We start from the raw sequence: 21,566 nt of genomic DNA, 5'->3' as shown, positions 1-21,566 counted from the left end.
TAAATGCTTTAAAAATTGATCAAGTGGTTGCAAGCCACTCTGGATCCCTGCTAACAGGCAGCCTGGGCGTTTCCAGAGCCTTTACAGGTTTAACAGCATTAGTACTTCAATACAGTTTTACAAATATGGTTATTATGTATTTAGCCTTCAGGCTATGCATGCATAAAGCTAACAACACCCACCACTAAATTCTAGAACATTCATATGTGTATATAACTCTCTTAGACTAAAACATAATTTATATAAATATATACCTTATATCAATGCATCAATATAAAAGAGACGTACATTCAAAATAGTTCTTCCCTTCCAAAATATATGGAAGTGTAGAATATAATATAAGGACAGGAAAAATAAGAACTGTCTTCAAAAGGTAGAGACTTCTAAATTCGACCAAACAGCAATCAGTTTTTCAGAGATCCTCAGAGCATGGATCACATCAGCTTGTAGTTAGCAAGTTGAGCGATATCGAATGGGGTCTTGCTCTGGGCTTATATAGAATTTTCCCTCCACTGAATACATCAGAAGTCCCAAGTAAATCTAATCATCACTCAGCCTTGACATTTCTTATCTTTAAGTTAATGATACATTCAAGAAGGATCAGGTCACTTTTTCAAAACTGATTGGATATAACTTAAAATATTGGAACATGATTTCATCACTGTCTTTTTCCAACTCCTCCTTTTTCTAGAAAGTAAGGTGGACCAAAGTTCACAGAATCCTTTCTATAATATAATACAATTATATGTGTATATATGAGAGATGTTTTTAATATGTAACACCAGCTCTATTTGATTATATTAAGCTGGGTCAAAATGATATGTCCCTCCTAGTCGAATATATTATGTTACCTTTTCAGTGTGTTGTCAATGGGCCAGTTTAACTTCATATACAAATGTGTGTTAACAAAGTATGGGACAAAGACTGCCTTTGAATAAGCATACAGTGGCCAGTTCAGTTATTTTCATTTAAATTTTAAACTATAATGAACATGTTAAGTATAATAGCCTTATTTAACTGTGCCATTCTCAGACTATGCCTGACCTCTCTCTGTTTCTAAAAGTTGCTGCGCAAGCAGGTTTCAGACACCCTGTTTACTTGCCAAGGCTAGTGTTTTAATTAATATGAAGCTTCACTGTAAGCACTTCTCCAAATTCACTGCATGGAGTCATTTTTTGGCCGATTTCAAGAGACACCTGGACCGGTTTTTTTTCAGATAATAAAAAAAAGCTTACATCCTAATTTGTATAACTCAGCTCTCATTATTTTCTTATATTATAATGAGATACATACTCCTGTCTTTCTTAAAGCACCTTCCATTGGTTATCATCCAAGGTTGGCAAATCCCGCTTTCAAGAGCCAACACCGAATTCTGCTTTGAGGTGCCAAAGACTAAGCTTTATTTTTTGAAGGTCTAATGCCCTTCCAGAATTCTACTGTGTGTCTGAGACAAACATTTAATTCTTTCACTTTTAAACTCTACAGTTTCCCTGTAAATAAACTTTTAATATGTTCTTTCAACAGTTTAACTTTAAATGGCATTATAAGATGTATTTCTAATTAAATTACTTCAGTATAACAGTTGCTTCTAGAAATTGTAATATTATTTTACTCCATTGATAAATCTTTTAAGCTTTTAATGGAAGGTCCAGTTATTTATATCTAAATACAGGCTATCATTAATATATTAGAATGCCGTAGTGTTATAGTGACTGAATTAAGTCTGACCTTCTTCACTGTTCATACAAAATCCAGTTAAAGCAGGTTTTAAGACAACCTCTGCTTTTTGCCAATTTTAGGGTTGATTAAAACACTTTTGTAAGCATTTTCCAATACTCATAATTTCAAACCAATATCTAACTTAATGTATTAACATGTCCTGCGCTTTCCATTCCTGCCAGGTTCTAATACATTTCTGTTATTTCGGTAATTCGTTAGTTAATATTAACAAGATTGCTCATTATAGAGAGGATCTTGGCTTTTAAATCGCTGGCCACTAAAAAAAAAAACGCTACATTGGCCAAAACCAATGAGTCATTTTCAACACTGCTTTTACTACAGGCTGGTAAGGACGAGGTTACAAATCGGTTCACTGTATATGTAAAGTTACAGTTCATACTTTATAACATGTAGTTCTAATTATGTCAATCTCTTATAAACTGCAATTCTATTTTACTTCATTGATATACACAGAAGGCAAGAGGCTATTTTTTAATTAGCAGCAAATGCAACCTTGAATATTAAAACTTAGGACTGCTCATACATTTACTTAATGTTATTATATTAGGTTTTTTATTTATTTAAATACTTTTGTTTTTTCTTACTATAATCAAACCTAGTTCGATTGCTTCTGGCATATTAACTATGCTCCATAGATTCTGCCATTCTGCTCTCGCTGGATCAGAATGTTTTGAGACTCTGAGTCTAATTAAAAAATTTGTTTTTGCCTGACAAGGGAGGTGTGGAACTTTGAGGAGGTCAGTCTGACCTTCAATGCAATGAACTTCTCCACACAGGTATTACAGAGATCTGCTAATATATTTTCTACTGGTTTTAAATTCTTTAAAACACATTACAGTCATTAGAATATTTGTTGCAGTTTCACAAATGTTCAATTTGTATCCCAAAGATCAGCCTGCTTCCAGTAGCTGTGACAGTCTTGGGTCAGTTTCTGCTCTCAGTGAGTCAGTTTCTGCTCACAGGTGTGGGTGACAGTCTTTAAAAGCCTGATACCTGCAAAAACTTAAATCTTGTCAGCTGGGCTCCAATCTCTACATTCCCATTCCCATCGTCAGTGGGAAAACACATTTTAACTGAATCTAGGTCCATCAAAGAACCGCACATCCTTGCAATGAGGCCTTCCATGCAAAAGGATCTAATGACTTATAGCACAAAAGGGATGTACCAGAACCTTCTGTGACAAAACCAATAAATCCAGTTCCTTTTACAACATCCATTATACACTGCTATGTGGTTCATGATGGAGAGGATGATGAGAGAAACCTAAATAAGGTACGATCAACGCAATTCAAAAAACCTAATAAAAAATGAAACACTCAAACAGGCTTTATTTGAGCCACTTGATGAGAACTGCTTGAAAATCTCCCCTATTGATTGTTATTTCATAGATAGTTTCCTCAAGCCAGGAAAAAGTATATCCATAAAGATGCAAAAGATGCAAAGAAAAAAGATTTTGTCAGCAGCTATTAGAAAGCTTTAATGCTTTTAAGACTAAATTACTTTGCATTTAGCGCCACGCCAGTATCATTTTCGTAGCATTTTAAATGTTAAATGTTAAAAATGCTGAAAATAATTAGCCCATCTGTTATAAAGCTGAATCCTCATTATCTTTTTACGGACCATTGACCCTGTTTAATGATCTAAACAGTCTTTTAAAAGCCATCAAGGTTGCTAAAGGGATCATGCCCTCTCCCATCACCCTTGGACTCTGCTTTTTATCACATTGAAACACTAGAACTATAGTAGATTGGGGCTCCTGCTAGCTATGGTTTTTATCACACTTAATATCAATCACAGTTTTACAGCATTTAAATGTTCTGACATAAAGTAACACGAAACTGAAAGGACAATCCTGCAATTTGCGCATGTACTGTCCGGTACAGGAGAATTAAATTAATTATATTAATTAATAATATTGTAATCTGTAATCTACATAGTACTGTACAAAGTATCAGAAATAAAGGCTGTGGTTCATTCCCTTCTATTAGGTGGAGCGAGAGAAAGCCAACCTCCTGTCCAACCTCGAGGAGTCTCAAACGCAGCTGGAGCACACCAAGGGGGCTCTGACGGAGCAGCACGAGCGCATACACCGCTTGACCGAGCACGTCAACTCCATGAAGAGGCTGCATAGTAACAAGGAGCTCCCGATGGACCTGGAGACGGAAAAATCGGCCCGCGAAGCCTCCCAGGAGGGCCACGACTACGAAGTGGACATCAACGGGCTGGAGATCCTGGAGTGCAAGTACAAGGTGGCCGTCACCGAGGTCATCGACCTCAAGGCCGAGATCAAAGCCCTGAAGGAGAAGTACAACAAGTGCTTGGAGAGCTACACGGACGAGAAGACCAAGGGGGAGAGCAAGATCCAGGTGCTGGACGAGCAGGTGGCCAGGCTGGAGAAGACCCACAAGGAGTGCGGGGAGCGGATCTCCTGCCTGGAGAGAGAATTGCAGACGGTGACTGGGATGGCCAACGAGAACCACAACACCCTCAACACAGCCCAAGATGAGCTGGTGACCTTCAGTGAGGAGCTGGCCCAGCTCTACCACCACGTCTGCCTCTGCAACAATGAGACGCCCAACCGGGTGATGCTGGACTATTACAGGCAGAGCCGAGTGACCCGCAGCGGGAGCCTAAAGGGGTCTGATGACCCCAGGGGACTCTTATCTCCGCGACTGGCACGCCGGGCCATGGTGACCCCGTTGGAACACAGGAGCCCAGCGGAACAAGCTCCAAAGGACGCCAGCGAAGCCAGCAAGGAGCAAAGCCAGAGTCCCACTCGAACCCCCATAGTTTCTCCCGTGATAACTGCCCCGCCCTCCTCTCCCGTCACAGAATCCAGCGACCTCCGCAAGGAGCCCATGAACATTTACAACCTCAATGCCATCATCCGAGACCAGATCAAGCACCTGCAGAAAGCCGTGGACCGGTCCCTCCTGCTCTCCAGACAGCGTGCAGCAGCGAGGGAGCTGGCCCCCATGATCGATAAAGACAAGGAGGCGGTGATGGAGGAGATCCTCAAATTAAAATCGCTGCTCAGCACCAAGCGGGAGCAGATAGCCACGCTGCGCTTAGTCCTGAAAGCCAACAAACAGGTAAGGGTTGTGATAATTAAGAATATGATCATGATTTAACACTCAAACGTGTTGGATGGCTTACAAATATGAAAAAGATGAATATTGTACAGTATTTGCATGTGCTTGTAGAATGGTATTATGGGACAACAGGGAGCCAAGACAGTACAGCCTTATAACTGGTTCTGCAGTATAAATGTCCACTGTACTTAACTGAACCAATTTAGCAAGTGTTACTTGATGGTACTGTACAGGCTCACCAGCTGGCACTAAATAAGATATAATATGCTGCCAACAATCCTGTGCATTAATTCTTTCAGACAGCTGAAGTTGCTCTCGCCAACCTGAAAAGCAAATATGAAAACGAGAAGTCAATGGTGACGGAAACCATGATGAAACTCCGAAACGAGCTGAAGGCCTTGAAGGAAGACGCAGCCACCTTCTCCTCCCTGAGAGCCATGTTTGCCACCAGGTGAAAAGCACAGCAGAGTTTATTATTATTATTATTATTATTATTATTATTACACTAAAGAGTTTCCAAGAGCCATTTCATTAGGGACTGGCTTTCGATAAAACCCAAGGCATTTAATAAACACAGCAGGGGAGCGAGACGCTTGAAATATCACTATTGTCTTAAACCATGTTTTAATTGAGACCTTCTCCCTAGTTAGTGGTTCTTCCTCTCTCTTACACTCTTTTTCTTTTTTTCTCAGTCTGCTTTTCACTTGTTGGCTTTATAAAATATAGCCACACCACTGTTCCCTTCCACAATAGAGGGGGACTGAATTAAAGTATATTTCTTTCAATGCCCAATTTCATTAAATGGCACTTAACACCCCACCTGCAGCATCTCTTTATGGACACATGTTTACAGGAAGAGAAAGGAGCGTCTCAGTAGCAGTGGCACTGATTATATTTAGCTCTAATGACTGTCAGATTATCACTGATAATACGATCATCGATAATTTTTTTTCTGCAATAAATAATCCTGACTATTATCAATAATGTCACAATACTTGATTATAACCCAAAATAATACATACTAATACACCGGATTTTGTAAAGAGTGTTAAAACTGGGTGTTCTGTAATGCTTTAAAGCAGCACACATAGACATACAGTATAGGAATCCAGATCTTCCATCTCCAGTGACATGGCTGTTTGGGCTTCCATGAGCCACATGTGTAATCCTGATTAAGTAACCAGGGGATTAATGTAGTTTGCGTTTCATATTAGAGGAGGTGAGGGCTACTATTACGAGACAATAGTACAACAGTTGGGTAAGTGATATCCTATAACACCTTTACACTATATCTGTGACCTTCAGTTTTATACATAATTAATCACCCCAAATCGATCAGGGTCAGCAGGATCGGATTTTACCAGGAAGTGGATGAATTGCATGTCACTACAGCTTTGCATGTTTTCTTTCTTTTTTCCTTTCTTTTGCACTGCTGTTCATCTGTGTTCCTGTGTTGAATGTCACCTTCCTATTCTCAATTCTCAGCTCACCAGTAAGAAACACAGCCTGCCCAGTACTATGGTGTTAAAGACCCCAATGTGAAATGCAGATCAAGTTCTTGTCCCAGTGTATGCCGGCTTTGGTTTATTATTACATGGGGAGAGATTGATCAAACAAGTAACTTCAAATGACAGCTTTGTTAATTGTTAAGGTATCTTTATATTAGTAAGAGACAGCCACATGTATTGCCAGCAAAGCAAAATGAACCTTGATCCACTAGGTCACTAGATGGCGCTAGCTCTTACTAATCTGTGAAGACACTGGCTGATTTAGTGTTACAGGGAACTAGATCTGAAGAGCAGCTCCTGAATTCAGGTGAAGGCAACGTAACATAGACTTTGAGTAATTGCAGTAAGAATACCGCACACAGTGATTGCAAACACATACAAAGCAACAGTAAAAAAAAAAAAAAGAAAGAAAAATAAATTTGAAGCCAGATTTTGCCATATGAAAACGTTTTTCTTAGAGGAATAAACAGTTGTAATGTTAATTGTATTACTGATGTTGTACAAAACTAGGACCAGCAACATAGAAATACTAAAACAGGTGCAAAATGTAAAATTCTATGACAAGCGTTTGATATTTATAAATGTACTACTATCAACTGCTTTAAATTTATGGATACAGTCCTAGTAACACACTTTTGAGCCCTGCAGTCAACCCTTTTGTAATATTACCAGTTTCATTGTCATTTTCACACTTTTGTGTAAACCTTGATAAATCTTGCCTATGTGAGCATGTTTAAGTGTTTTACTCCACTGCACAATGTGCAATAAATAAAATAATGAGAAGAAACTTCATATAAAAAATGGGGAAATTGTAATTTAGAAAACCAAACTTCTTTGATCAATTGGGTTCAATGAATGAAACCTTTTTTACCTTTTTTTTTTTTTTTTTTTTTTCCCTTTTAGCAATATCGCTATTCCGTTATCGTATTTTGCTGCTTCCAATTTAAATTTTAACTTCCTACCTCTTTAAAAACAACTGCAATTGAGGGGGTACATTAATGTAGAGTCACTTGTTAACTGTGTTGTGCTTTTTACATAATGTGTTTCAGTGAGCCACTGCCACACATTCTGTAAAAAGTCCTCTGATTTGTCAGTGTATAGTGATTTGAATATGCCCTGTGACCATTCTTTTTGTTTGTTTGGTTTGTGTTTTTTCAAAACAGCGAATTTTCCGGGTTGGAGGGGCGATCGAAAATTGGCATCGGTTTTGAAATTTTGCTGATCATGGCGAACCAAAAAGCATGGTACATATCAGTAGGGTCTCTAGATGATATGTTTAAAACCCAGTAATGGTGCAGTGGTGGTGATGTGCAGTGACAGCATTCGTATTCGTGGAAGGAAGACTGGGGTAATGGCAGCAAAGCATGTGCTGCACATTCATTTAAACTCCAGTATGTGGTTATTGTTTATATGGGCTCAGGGTGATCAAATGGAATGGAGTTTGTCTACCAGCTAGGAAAATAGAGCATGAAGTATTATCAGGCATAGAGATTGAAAGGCACTAAAAAAACTAAAGATTACACATGCGATCTAGCCACTTGGTGCCACTATTGCTCCATGTATGGGTTTGCTGACTATGTGAGTTTGATTGATGCTGTTTTATTCAAATCTTTATTTAAATTGAAAATACATTTTGTTAAAAAATAAATAAATAAACAGGGGTCACACTTTTCTGCCCGTGACAAGACTTTTTCACAATGAACTAATCCCAGTGACATGACTCTCTAACAATGAACTAATCTCAGTGACAAGAACATCATCTTTTCTTTTAATCCTACTCGAAAACTGAAAATGTTTCTGTTTAAACTTCAGCGGTTACATAGAATGTGATTCCGTTTGTCAATTGAAATAGGTGAAATACAAACTATTTAAATCAGGTGCATAGTTTGCCTCAATGAGAAAAAACAAATGATACAAAACTATTTAGAAACAACTTGGGTTTTGATATACAGTAAGCAGTAAAATACTAGTCCTTCCAGCTTTACAAGCTTTACAACATTGTTCTGCGTTTCACACAAGTGAAACTAAAATTGGGCCCTCTTAATCTCAAACATGATTGCAAAAGAGGTCAGTCTCTCACTGCATGGATCAGTTGTTCCTTTTTTGGTCCATCTCAAAATGGTCCACCTGTGCCTTGGCATTTCATCGAACACATTGCTTCCACCCTCTGTGTCTTCACATGCATGATGCATGGCTAAAGAACGATTAACAAATGGCGCGTCGGTCGATGGTATAATGGATTCTCCTGTTCGTCTCTCTCTCACAGGTGTGATGAGTACGTCACCCAGCTGGATGAGATGCAGAGGCAGCTGGCCGCAGCGGAGGATGAGAAGAAGACCCTGAACTCTCTGCTCCGCATGGCCATTCAGCAGAAATTGGCCCTGACCCAGCGGCTGGAGGACCTGGAGTTTGACCACGAGCAGTCGCGCCGCACCAAGGGCAAGGCCACCAAGATCAAGAGCAGCACTCCCAAAGTAAGTCGCAAGGCAGCCGGCAGTGTACCAGCGCCTGACACCGTAGGCAGCCCGCCAGCTATCACAGGCACCCCACCTTCCCTCCTAGACATTCCGCAGTGGACTACAGGTACTGAACCGATCAATGCAGGCAGTCCGCTATGGAGCTTAGGCACTCAGCCGTTTACTGTAGATACTCGAGCATTGACCAAAGAGTTCACTGTAAACACAAGACTATCTCCTGCAGACATCCACCCATTCACTCGCCCATCTTCTCCATACCCTAGGTCGCCTATCCTAGGCCTCAGACCATCTACCCTAGGCCGGTCTTTTGTAGACCCACCACCATCTTCCTTAGTTACTCCTCCATCCACCCCAGGTGCCTCCACCATACAGACTCAGGGCTCACAGCAGTGACACAATCTGGGGGAGAGACAGTGGTGCTGAGAGGACAGTGGAATGCATTTATATTCCCAGCTGGACCAAACCTGGATTCGCCTTTATGACTTTAGATTGTTAACCAATCCGACTTCCTCAGGGTTAGAAAAAGAAATCGAAACAAGCAGGAATCTGGAGAGTGTTTCAACTTTGATTTGAATTTTTGATTAGATTTTTTTTTTCGAGCGTTAGTGTGGAGAAGCCCTATGTTACGACAGTTGTAATATAACCAGTTTTTTTATGCAAACATAATGCACTTCAGTGCCTTATACAGTACTGTTTTTTTTCTTTTTAAATAACTTTTGTCCAAAACCATAAAATGGCTGAATTGGTTGTCTTCATTTATGCTAGCACTTGTATGCCAGTGTGAAAGTAAGTTAGATGTCAGCCCATAGCTTTAATCATTTATAAGCAAGAAGGTAGGCACAAAGATAGATATGTAATATCTACTAATAACTACTAGGGCGCAGATTGGGCTAATGGTTTTAGAGAGAAAGGAATAAGAGAATGCAGGTCCTGCAGGTCACCTTATTTACAGTGGATAGTAAAAGCTAATATATTAATGTAGTAAATCTTCACTTGAATCCTGTGCTATCCTATGTTCATCACAGTTTGTGGGTTATGAAAGTATTGGCATGTGCAACTACTCCCAATATTCCAAGTAATTCCCTTTAACATATGTCGGCAGGTATTAATTTAAACAGAAATAAACTTAAAAATGTGTTCATTGTGAAAACATTAAACAATGCTTTCTCCATCATTTGCAATCTACACATTAAGTACCTGTCAATAAAAACAATCAAAAAGTCTCCTGGCATTGTATGACAGGGTAGCCGGGAGGAAGAGACACTCAGAACACAGAAGCTGCAGTTTCGAGCACAAATGCGCACTTCATTTACAAACACAGAACGGACACAAAAACACAAAATAAAAGGCACAAGGGCCAAAACTAAAGGTCTACAAAACTCACAACAATACAGGACGAGACAGCACAGAACACCAAACACACACCTTCACGTCTATCACCAACATGAATTATAGCCTTCCTCCTAACACCCTTGAACACCTATTTTATACACCTGTGGCTGGAGCCTAATTAATGACTTCATCGTTCATTCAATTGTTGGCTCCAGCCATGTGTTTTGACAGGAAGAAATGTAACCCCCTCCCTGCCAACCTAATATCCCCCCCCCACCACACACACACACACACACACACGTACACCGGCAGGGCTTTCACTCTGCCACACTGCCACACATTGTGAATAAAAATAAAATTGTCTAACGCTTGTCAGAACCAGATTCATTAAAACCACATATATTTTATCTGCAATTATTTGTCTTACTTTTTATGTCTGTATTGATATTAAATCAATTTTCATTTTTCAATACCGTTATTATACAACAAATGTTCCAAAATATTTAAATACTTAGCTGAACAACAGTTAATGCTAAATTGCAGAACACAGTATGTCGTTTTTTTATGTCCACATTTGAAACACATTCTCTTTTCACCATCAGTGAATAAATAAAATAAAATAAAAACATAAATAAAAATAACAACAGACGTGTGAAATGTCCCTTTCTTGTACTAAACAGAGTGATCTTTAGCAGAAATATTAGCTACCTTTGATGTAGCTAGTGTCTTTTTTGTTGAAGACATTTTTGTGAAATCGTGCAGCTCTATGCAATGTGTTCAGTCATTTACCAGAAGCAAACTAAACCGGCTGCCAGGTTCATAAATGTGACAATGCGGCAGGAAAGCAAATGTTTGTTGTGTTTATTTTTAAGTGCTACAAAAATGGATATTTACACTATTCTTTCAGAAATGGGAATTTCAAAGGGAACTACTTATTACACGGCGATGGGTAAATATCATGGAAACCGTGAAAAAATACAGCCTTAGTTAAAATTATTACCTGATGACTGAAAATATGTTAAAGGATGTTACTTAAAACCTGAGTGTTTGCACAGCCTGGGAACGAATCATGTCATGTAATGTCATGTGTGATTCCCCTATGATTCCTACAAGAAGGCATGCAGGCAGAGCAAGGGGCAATATAAAAACAGTTCCCTGTATAAAGAATACATTTAGCTTTCATGAAAAGTTGTTCTTCATAACCAGTTGTTTGAGACAAACATAGCAAATAGCACTGCCAGTAAGTTTACTAAATTACTTACTGTGCAACTCAAATGGAAATTGATGGAAGCAACTTTAGGGAGTAGAGAATCAAAAACATATTAAAAAGGTTTTGAGACCTTAAATTACCTCAGAGCTGTAACTCTGATCTCTAAATGCAATGCAGTGCTTGGAGATTTTTGTTTACATAGACTGTTAAACGGCTCTGTTCTATTGCATGAAGTGCTAAATGAAATGTTTCAGTAAAAAGAAACAAAATCTCAAAATGTGTGACCTTAAAACCCTCTGAATCATAATTACAAATATTGTAGAAAAACATTTAAACCATTGTATTTTTTTGGTCTTTCAAATGGAAACTTTAACAATCATGTTGTCATCATACAAACTAGATTCATTCGATTTTTATTACATGAGTAACTTATTTTATTTTTTCTAACAAAATCTTTATATTCCAATCTTTATAAGCAGAAAAGAAAAGCACACACAATTAAGTTACTAAACCAGAAATACATATAGGTCTGATTTACAATTATAAATCACGTATGAAAAATCAACCAATCACTGTTTGGATCTGTCAAAATTCCAGTGCATCTCATCCTGTGTGCAGATGTCACCCCGTATACGGAACACACAGCACAGTTCTAAAGTTCTAGAAAATAAAAAATTTTATGTTTAACAGTCGTTCCAAAGTTCGATCCTCATTTCTGAGATGCCTGATAAATCAATACATTGTTTGTGGGTTCTTTTTTGTTTTAACAGAAATAATTTCACACAGTTTGAGCATTGCAGTCCTCTCACCGGAAACTACAGGGCAATAAGAAACCCCTGCACTCAGCGTATTAACTTTAAATTAAAATGTATTGCATTGTTGACAAGGACTGACTGGGAACCTCTCCGTCCATACGCGCTGATGAAGTATTAGTTATGTCCTAAATCTGTGTAGAGCGCAATATAAACAACGACAACTCCAGAACATGATACCTCACCTAGTCATGAGTGATTTTATTGAGAGAACAGCTTCTAATGATTGAATACATTATCAATCAAATAAACCTCAAATGCATCAGGCATTCCTATAAGCAATACCAGATTCCTGTTCACAAAGCTTTAACAGAATTAAAAATAAAAAATATATAATGAGATATATATATATATAAACACACCTATACTCAGAGTTTTGATACTCAGAAAGCACCAAGTTGACATGCTTTAATTTCAGGTACTATGTCATACTTGTCTTTCCTGGACAGTGTAATTCTCTCCAAAGATTTCAATACCTTCTTTCCAGTCATTAACCAACCAACTGCCCTCCCCTAATGACTGACATGCTTTGCAGCCAGTGACGTTCTTTAACCTGGGATGAAATGACCTGGATGAAAATGTAACAAGACTTACCTGAAATGAGCCATCAAAATTTAGAGCGTCAACAGTCTTTAAATAAGTTGATCCTTTGTGAATAGAACCCAACAGAGTTCAGATCATTTCAAACCAACATTTCCCATCAATACACCAGAAACAATGGCAAAATCATTCAGCTGCTGCCTGGAAAAACAAGTGACACGTGTTTGAAGTAAACAGAAAAACTGTCTGATCCAGCATTGATTGGGACCAGAAAATTGTGCTGGATTACAGAAGTCCTATAAAATCTAATACTTTACCCCAAATAATAGGTATTGATGACAAAACTATTTGAACCCTGGATAACTCTATTACAGTACAGTACATACAGTAGAGGTACTGTCCAGCTAAACCCAGTCAGTCAAGGATTGTATACATTTTTATTAATGTAATGTTACTTTCAACTACTGTACTCGCTGTAGATTAGTTACAAAGTTGCATATAAGCGAGGCAAGTATAATGTGCTAATTGTCAGTAAAGAGTACGTTATCAGAACAGCTTTTTAGGACTCAGAATACCTCAGCCTGCTGACAAGCTCATGTTAAAAGCAGAGTGTGGAAAACACAAAACAGACACAACCAAGACCCTAACCTTAAAGAGCAATTTGGTAGGGGTCTGAAATATTACATGTATCTTAATGAATTCTTCTTCGTGTTTAGATTCACTTTGTGTTTCAGTCATCACATCCTGAAAGTTTAAAGCACTCATGTGACCTGCTCTCAGCAGCATGTCTGGACTACGTTCATCAGAAACACCACAGTGTAACCATTACCCTGTCCTCCCGCAACACTGCCCCTAGTGAATGTAAGACATGCAACGCTTGCTTTAAATGAAGTAGTACTTACACCCACTAGCAGAGTTCCAGCGGGACGGGTTAATGGGTACACTCTAGTGTGCTCTGGAGTTTAGACATGATTCTGAGCGCTCTACTCAGACCACAGCTGGGTCTTAAGAAGCAGCCAGGATGTGATAAGTGCAACAGAAAACGATACACAACATTAATCGTACCCATACCAACTAGCTCAAAGACTCTTTGTGCCAGATCCTTCAAACCAGGGTTCTGATAATTAGCGTGTTTAGAGAAAAGTGATTAACAGTGTTTCTGAAATACCTACAGGCAAGAGCGCTGAGATTAGAAGACTTCGAAAAATACTCTGCGGAGAATCTTAACAAACTGCTGTGTGAGTTTCACCATACAAGTTTGACTTCCAAACTTGTTTTCTCTATTTGGAAGGGCATAGTATATATAAAATAAACAGACATGGACTGCTGTGCTTTGGGTTATAGTGGAAAAACTGTAAAGCGCAGGTTAATCCGCATTTAAAGAAGAATAGAATGCAGCTTTATGATGGCCTGTGAAATTCCCAGATCCAATTCAATCAGTCTTCCAGTCATAGACAGACATGCACCAAACAAAAAGGTCAAAATCTTTTGTTAACATAACGTGTATATATATACTATGGGGCATACAAAACCATGTAAGAACAGGGTAATAACTGTAACTACCAATGTTATCTTTTCTTACACAGCCTCTACTGGTGCAATAAGGGTTTCATTACATGGGGATACTGTACTGCGTCTCTGGATATCGTAATAGAACAAGGAAGATGTATTGTTTGATTGACTCAAGCATTACAAGATTTTAGCAGGGATTATTGCTATTATTTTATACAAATGTAAAATATGAATAATACATACAGATACAGATGTAATTTGGTAAAATTGTAATAATCTTATTAATATAATAATCTGTGTCAGATCTTTTAATAATGTCGCTCTTTAGCTCTATATTAATCCTGCTAGGCGTTCTTAATCTCTGCTGGGGTTTCCCCCAGAGGTGAATTAATTAACGTTACTACATTCAATAAAAATACAATGAAATGAAGACTGCAGAAAAGCAGATTTATACATTTTAGGGCAGCGTTATTAAGATCTGCTACTATTTAGATCTAGACAGCTTTATGATATTAGCGTTTCATCAAAAACAGGTTTGAGTTCCATTAAGATCATAATAATATTAGAAAACAAGGTGCTGTGAACATAGGCTATATACATATTAAGTATCAATGCAATGTGTTATAGATTATATATTAGATTTCCCACTATAAATCAAGTACAGTCCATATTTGTACAATTAAACAATAAGATATAACCCACTATACACATATATTTACAATAAGAAAGTATTGTGCTATAGAGCCCCCCTTTTCTGTTTAAGATCTTGTAATTCTTTGCTCTGTAATGCAGAGTTTTTAAATGTAGTGCTATAGATTACTGCTGCTTCCTGGTACCTGTGCTGCAGTTAAAACTCACTCCAAAAGTGGAGCTGCAATCAGGCTGTGTGCTGTACAGCAAAGCAGTAGGGTGTAGCAGTTTATCTATAGCCTTGCAGTTTGAAATACTTGCATATCCCAAATGAACGCTGAAGAAACAAATGCTTCTTAGCACAGTAAAAAAGAGGGGCCAGTAATAATGTTAATAAACCAAATAAGAGTTAAGGGATAGTAAAGCATTGGTTTGATGAATTCATAAAATGTTATCTTTAACAAAAGTTAGATTTCACTCATCAAAACTAACACTTATTTTTCCATTGCTTTGATGCCACTCTTTCACTTGATTAAGTGAAATCGTGTGACCGAAGAACACGTACAGTCGGACACTGCCTTTTAGAGTTTGTAGTTCCTTCATGAGCAATAATAAAAGGGTTAGTGATCATTATTTTAAAAACCAAGGAGAGAAAGGTAGCTGGTATGTTTTGTGAGTCATTATACTGGACCGTTATCCTGTGCATTAGGAAGGCAGTGTAAATGTGCTTGTATTTATAAGAACCAGTGGAAAACGGGACACCTGCTTACATGCTTTTTCATGTTTATTATTATTTTATTATTGATACAAATATATATGTACATTGTTTAAATAAACGTTAATTTTTATCATAGTAGTAAAATACAGTCATTTTACTCAAAATGAAATGTGCATTTGTTCAAGTTCCGATCGATTTGAGCAGAATAACATTTAAACCAGTTGACTGTAGAGATCCCTGCTCTTCTCCCTCTGCCACTTCTAAAGGTAACACCCTCCGAAAAAAGAACATCTTGAAATGTTACCCCAGGCCTGAAATCGTTGATCTCAAATGACATTCCATTTAAGAATTATTTTGTAATTCATTGTAGCCACAGTTTAGAATCCATATGGACTGCTGACCATTGTATCTGCAGTAACGATGGCTTTAATAAACTAGGAATGTTTCCTCGTTTTACTGGCTGCAGCTCAACTGCCCTCCCAACCTGTAACCACAGTCTCTGCTTTATGAATGTGTCAAACTGTTCCTCCACCCCCATGTAAACATCCATCACCGGCACACACTTGCACAGATGCTGTCTAACTATATTTTATCCCAGATTATGAATGCACTTCCCCTTCAGCTAAACAGCTCTCAAGTTTGTTAAAACATGAATCCTGTGGTATAATGATGATTGTGGTACAGCATATGTATTTTTTTCTATGAAGGACCAGACAGGGAAGTGAATGTACGTAGGAAAATGGAGAACAACGATTTTGTAAAAACAGAATCAACTAGGAGATCCGATACTGTAGTAGCAATCTACTGTTATGTAGCTGTTTAAATGTACATTGTGTTTGTATATATGTGTGCATAGTGGCTGTATCTGTGTTGTCTCTGTGTAATATGCAAAGGAAATAATACATTTTGAGACTTACGGTACACAAGTGTGTTTGTTCATTGCCTCCTTTGTTAAATGTACTAACATGTTGTCAGCATTGTCATGGGATTGAACGAGGAATAGCTTGCCAGTGTGCTCTTATTTCTTAAGCACCTTCATTGTATTTTGATTTATTTATTTCAAATCGATGTGAATGATCTTTTTTAACCACTGTACATCAAGGGTTTGGAGAAGCAGTTGAATACTGTTAGATAAAAATCCCATCAAAGTATTTATCTCTTTGCTCCCATCTTATAATCTATACGGTTTCTTGGTTAAACTTTTTCAGTGCCTTTGCATTTGCATGATGTTATGTTATATAAGCATGCATTATCTTTAAGTTGTGTTACCTGGTTATGATTTTTGCTGATGTTTTAAAGACTATTCTTAGGTCCTATGTTCTTGAAATATTACCTAGTCCAGCTGCTCATTACTATTATGAGAAAATGTTTTTTCACACCCTTGGTTGTTGCCCCTTTAACTTCGGGACACAGTTTCTAGATTTTACATTTTGTTTCACTTTTGTTCTGTAACATGAATGCGTTTGTATCCACCTCACCACTGACTTGTAAATAAATAAAAATAATATTTTTCTGGAGAACTGAACTTGGAATTTGAGTGCAGGCTTTACTTGTTGTTGCCTTTACCAGATCTTGCTATAAGGCAATACGTTCTTATAAGAAGGGGATTCAAACTGATGTCAAAATAGCGCTGTCAGCATAGTAGAGATTGCCATCTCATCTTAATTTAACTGCACTATATAGAGTAGTAGCCAGGTAAAATCCTAAGTGTAGTGAAACACAGAGAAAACATGACAAAGCATAGATAAGGGGCCTTAGCAATACAACGTCATTAAATCAAGCTTTCAATTCACGACACTTTTATTCAACTGTTAGAGAGAGGGCTAGAAGTTAATTCCCACTGTCATGCTGTAGCAATGTGCCCTGCCCTTGTGTGCGTTTCTGTGTTGTATGTTGCATGTTGTGTGTAAATGTTGGTGTATTGTAGTCGGTACACAGGATATAAATGGGTGTGTGCAGCACGAGGATTTAAATTGTATAATTATATTTAGGCACGGGATTGCACTATCACTTCACGTGCATTTAAAGTATGTAATAATATGTGAGCACGGGGTTGCACGTAATGAATTCACGTGCTGGGATTCAAGTGAATAATTAATTAGTAATTGAATCCCAGCACAACAGTGTATATAGCACTCACTCGGGGTTGTGTGTTCGGTGAGTGGAGAACGGGAGAGAGGAGGAGAAAGTAAAATAAAGTAAATTAAATTGATAGTTGTTTTCACTCACCGCGTTTGTTCGTTTGTCTGTTTAGTGTTTAGTACGTTTTGTTTGTCTATTTTATTTTGGCGTAGAGTGCCGTGTCCTGTGTTTTTGTGTTCTCTTGTTTTGTTTATTAAATGCTGAGCACAACCAGGTGCTCAGCTTCACCAAAAAAAATAGACAAACAAAACGTACTAAACACTAAACAGACAAACGAACAAACACGGTGAGTGAAAACAACTATCAATTTAATTTACTTTATTTTACTTTCTCCTTCTCTCTCCCGTTCTCCACTCACCGAACACACAACCCCGAGTGAGTGCTACGTGTCTCTATATACACTGTTGTGCTGGGATTCAATTACTAATTAATTATTCACTTGAATCCCAGCACGTGAATTCATTACGTGCAACCCCGTGCTCACATATTATTACATACTTTAAATGCACGTGAAGTGATAGTGCAATCCCGTGCCTAAATATAATTATACAATTTAAATCCTCGTGCTGCACACACCCATTTATATCCCGTGTACCAACTACAATACACCAACATTTACACACAACATGCAACATACAACACAGAAACGCACACAAGGGCAGGGCACATTGCTACACATGCCCTTTAATGGAGGGTTGTGGGTTCAATCCCCAGTAGGGGACACTGCTGTTGTACCCTTGAGCAAGGTACTTTACCTAGATTGCTCCAGTAAAAACCCAACTGTATAAATGGGTAATTGTATGTAAAATAATGTGATATCTGTATAATGTGAAATAATGTATAATGTGATATCTTGTAACAATTGTAAGTCGCCCTGGATAAGGGCGTCTGCTAAGAAATAAATAATAATAATAATAATAATAATAATAATAATAATATAAACACTCTTAAAACTTTTTTTTTTCTTAAAACAGTCCTTAAAGTTTTGTGAAAGGACCCATTGCCCTTTATTAAAAAAAAAAGAAGAAGAATCTGTAGGTGTTTAACATTCACTAAGTCGGAGGCCCATTTAAATCCATTGATTCCACAATCAGAATCATTTTGACCTGAGAGCCAGCTGCTTACACACCTCTAGCACTAATGATTTCTAATGTACAGCTTTTCTTTTGACTATAGTTAGGCTCATAATATATTAATGATAGTACTATTCTAGCTATCTATTTTAGAAAGGTACTATTATAACTATACAATAATTCTAATATTCTGCTAATTTACATTTAGACCATGTTGACAGTAAATTGTACACATACTATAAATTATCTTTTATTGCATCTGGAGTTCAGACATGATTCTGAGAGCTGGCCACATGAGTGCTTTATACTTCCAGGGTTTAAAAGTCCCCAGGATGTGTCGACTGAAATGCAAAATGATGCAGAATTCATTAGTTAAGATAACTGTCATATTTCAAACACATTCCAAGATTCTAGCCAGTTCCATACATATTATAGGTAATGATTTCAAACACTAATGTGCTGACACCACAGCACCCAGACACAATGCAGGGGGCACCCTTTACAGTATGGCCGTTTATAGGACACATATTTGGTTAGAAAGGGAAGTCAATGTTGGCAACTAGGAGAACTTTCATTTGAATCCCGAATAACAAGGGGAAGACTTGTCATAAAATGCTATCCTTGGACTGAGACATGACATGGGAAAGGAGAGAACTATGGTGTAGATATATGGATCATATATAACAGTTGAGGATGGTGATTTTCCATCAAAACAAGTGAAAACATGCAGAAGATCCCTGAATCCTGGCATATGGCTGTATGAAGAGCAGACATTAGAGACTCAGATTCGCAATAGACTCCATGTACCGGATGTGCAGCTAAACACTGCGAAACGATGTCAAAATAGAAATGCAAGAAAAGCATTACTAGTTACATCTTACAAATATGAAAAACTTGGAATTACTTTAACCAAATAGGAATTACGTTTTGAATTTAAAATTCATTTTGGTACCTTTGGATGCTGTAAAACACATGTGACACAATAGATGTTCATTTTACAAACACCAGGAACAATTCAAAAGGTTAATTTAAAGACTCAAACGCTTGTTTTATTTAATTTCCAAATTTCACAAGACCCTGGCAGATCAGTAACACTTTAGTTTTGTTATAAATGAGTTTATATATTTATATACCTAATTTCAATTGTATATTGAAATTATACAATTGAAATTAGGTATATTGCTTTGCCATTCTGTGATATTATTTCTAATTATAACATGTACATTTATTAGCAAAATGAATACCCTGTTTATTGATCATAAAAAACTACTTATAATGGATCCCTAAACTAAAGTGTTTCTGATAATTCTTGCCCTTTGTGATTTTTTATCCTTTGTGGATTCAAGATTCATTATCGAATGGAATTTCATTGCAAAATGAGATTCAAAGTGGATAATTTAAGCATTCATTTTCAGTAAACATATATGATGAATTCATTCATTATTGATTTGTTCAAGCTTTGCCTGTTTCGTCAAAAGAATCTCTGTGGCATTCATATTAAATCCAAATTGAATACACTAATTCAAATAATCTGGAATGAATGCTTTTTGACCACTGCCTACCGCACCCCTGCAGTGTGTTGTTGCTTTTATAAAAAATGTTTAACATTCATTGCTTATTTATATTAGAATCTGGCATGCTGTTGTTTTTTCATGATTTTAACTTTCTTGGTACAGTAAAAAAGATTCCAGTAAATTCCAAATAAAACCTTATACAGGAGCATCTACCATTTCATTTCTTACATGTTAAATACCTTAAAGTGACAGCAGTGCCACTCTTCCCCACTCTCTTCCCTTTTCTTCTGTAGGTTTGTGGTCAAAAGGAAGGACATTAAGGAGTGTATTATGCAAAACAAAGTGGTACTCATCTGTACCTTTGCAATTGTGTCGCTTTTGACTTGATTGATGCCTGTTCTAACATCAGAAGTAAACTTTTTTTTGAGGCTCAAATGTACTTTGTTTTTGAGTATTTACTTGCTGAGGAAAACTCCTGAGTCCTAAACGTAATGCATTGTTTTTGTATAACAGTACGCTTAAGCAATCACACACGGGAATGTTTGCGTTGTTGTGAAATTACCGCACGACTAGGTGCGTTGCTAAGCACCTGGCTAAAGAGAAATAACCAGTGCTCTGCTGTCGAACATCATCACTGGAATATTGCTCAAACAATCAGAGTGCTCTGTTCACCCAAGCCATTTTACAATGTAACACACAGATCTGGTTATAAGGCAGCACGGTTGTGGCTCTCATTTTACCATAAAGTCCCCCGTCCCCCCCCAAGTGAAGAGCTCTTGTGAAGAAATCCAGCAGAGACACACTCCCGGGCCATTCCTCATTTAATCTCATGGTGTTCAGAACAGCAGTTGTCTTCTCTATTAACCCTATACTGTCACCTCTCTGTATATCTGTCTAATGTATCAGTTTCTTGTAGATTGTCAGCAGCCTGCTGCCTCAGTATTGCCACTCTCCCCACAACTAAGGCGAAGGCCGAAATCTCAAACAGCCAGGTAATCTTTTAGTTGACTCGTCATAACTACCCACTCAACCGCATGTGGTGTTCATAGAACAAGTATCAACCAGCCTGCGTTCAGTCCTAGCATGCCAATTCAGTGTTGCATGGAACAACCACGCACAGAACTCCAAAGATCCATAGCACACAGCCAGTGTATCCCACTCTTAATCATGTCCTGTATTTCCTCTACCCCCATACCCGTTTCCCTTATTATAATATACAGTATAAGAGACATTTGAATGGTTCTGGCTAGTAAGAACTCCATAGAG

General features: G+C 37.7%; 1 protein-coding gene across 7 annotated transcripts in view; it reads left to right on the top strand.

The window, feature by feature from the left end:
* The window catches only part of LOC117420152 (protein bicaudal D homolog 1-like), a 137,756-nt gene that overhangs the window by 108,812 nt on the left and 7,378 nt on the right, over positions 1-21,566 (top strand). For 2 of the 7 annotated variants that reach the window (XM_058986450.1, XM_058986449.1), the window contains exons 5-8: positions 3,729-4,832; positions 5,132-5,283; positions 7,504-7,584; positions 8,607-16,497. In XM_058986450.1, coding sequence (XP_058842433.1) covers positions 3,729-4,832; positions 5,132-5,283; positions 7,504-7,584; positions 8,607-9,210 — 1,941 coding nt within the window. In that variant the 3' untranslated portion in view covers positions 9,211-16,497. Of the gene's footprint in view, positions 1-3,728; positions 4,833-5,131; positions 5,284-7,503; positions 7,585-8,606; positions 16,498-21,206; positions 21,293-21,566 lie in introns of those variants that run through there. The other 5 variants (XM_058986452.1, XM_058986451.1, XM_058986453.1 and 2 more) reach the window with 4 other exon arrangements.

Source organism: Acipenser ruthenus, chromosome 14 (genome assembly GCF_902713425.1).
Source record: "Acipenser ruthenus chromosome 14, fAciRut3.2 maternal haplotype, whole genome shotgun sequence".
Taxonomy (NCBI): Eukaryota; Metazoa; Chordata; class Actinopteri; order Acipenseriformes; family Acipenseridae; genus Acipenser; species Acipenser ruthenus.
Note: the sequence above shows the minus strand (reverse complement) of the source record. Positions and strands in the feature narration are given on the sequence as shown.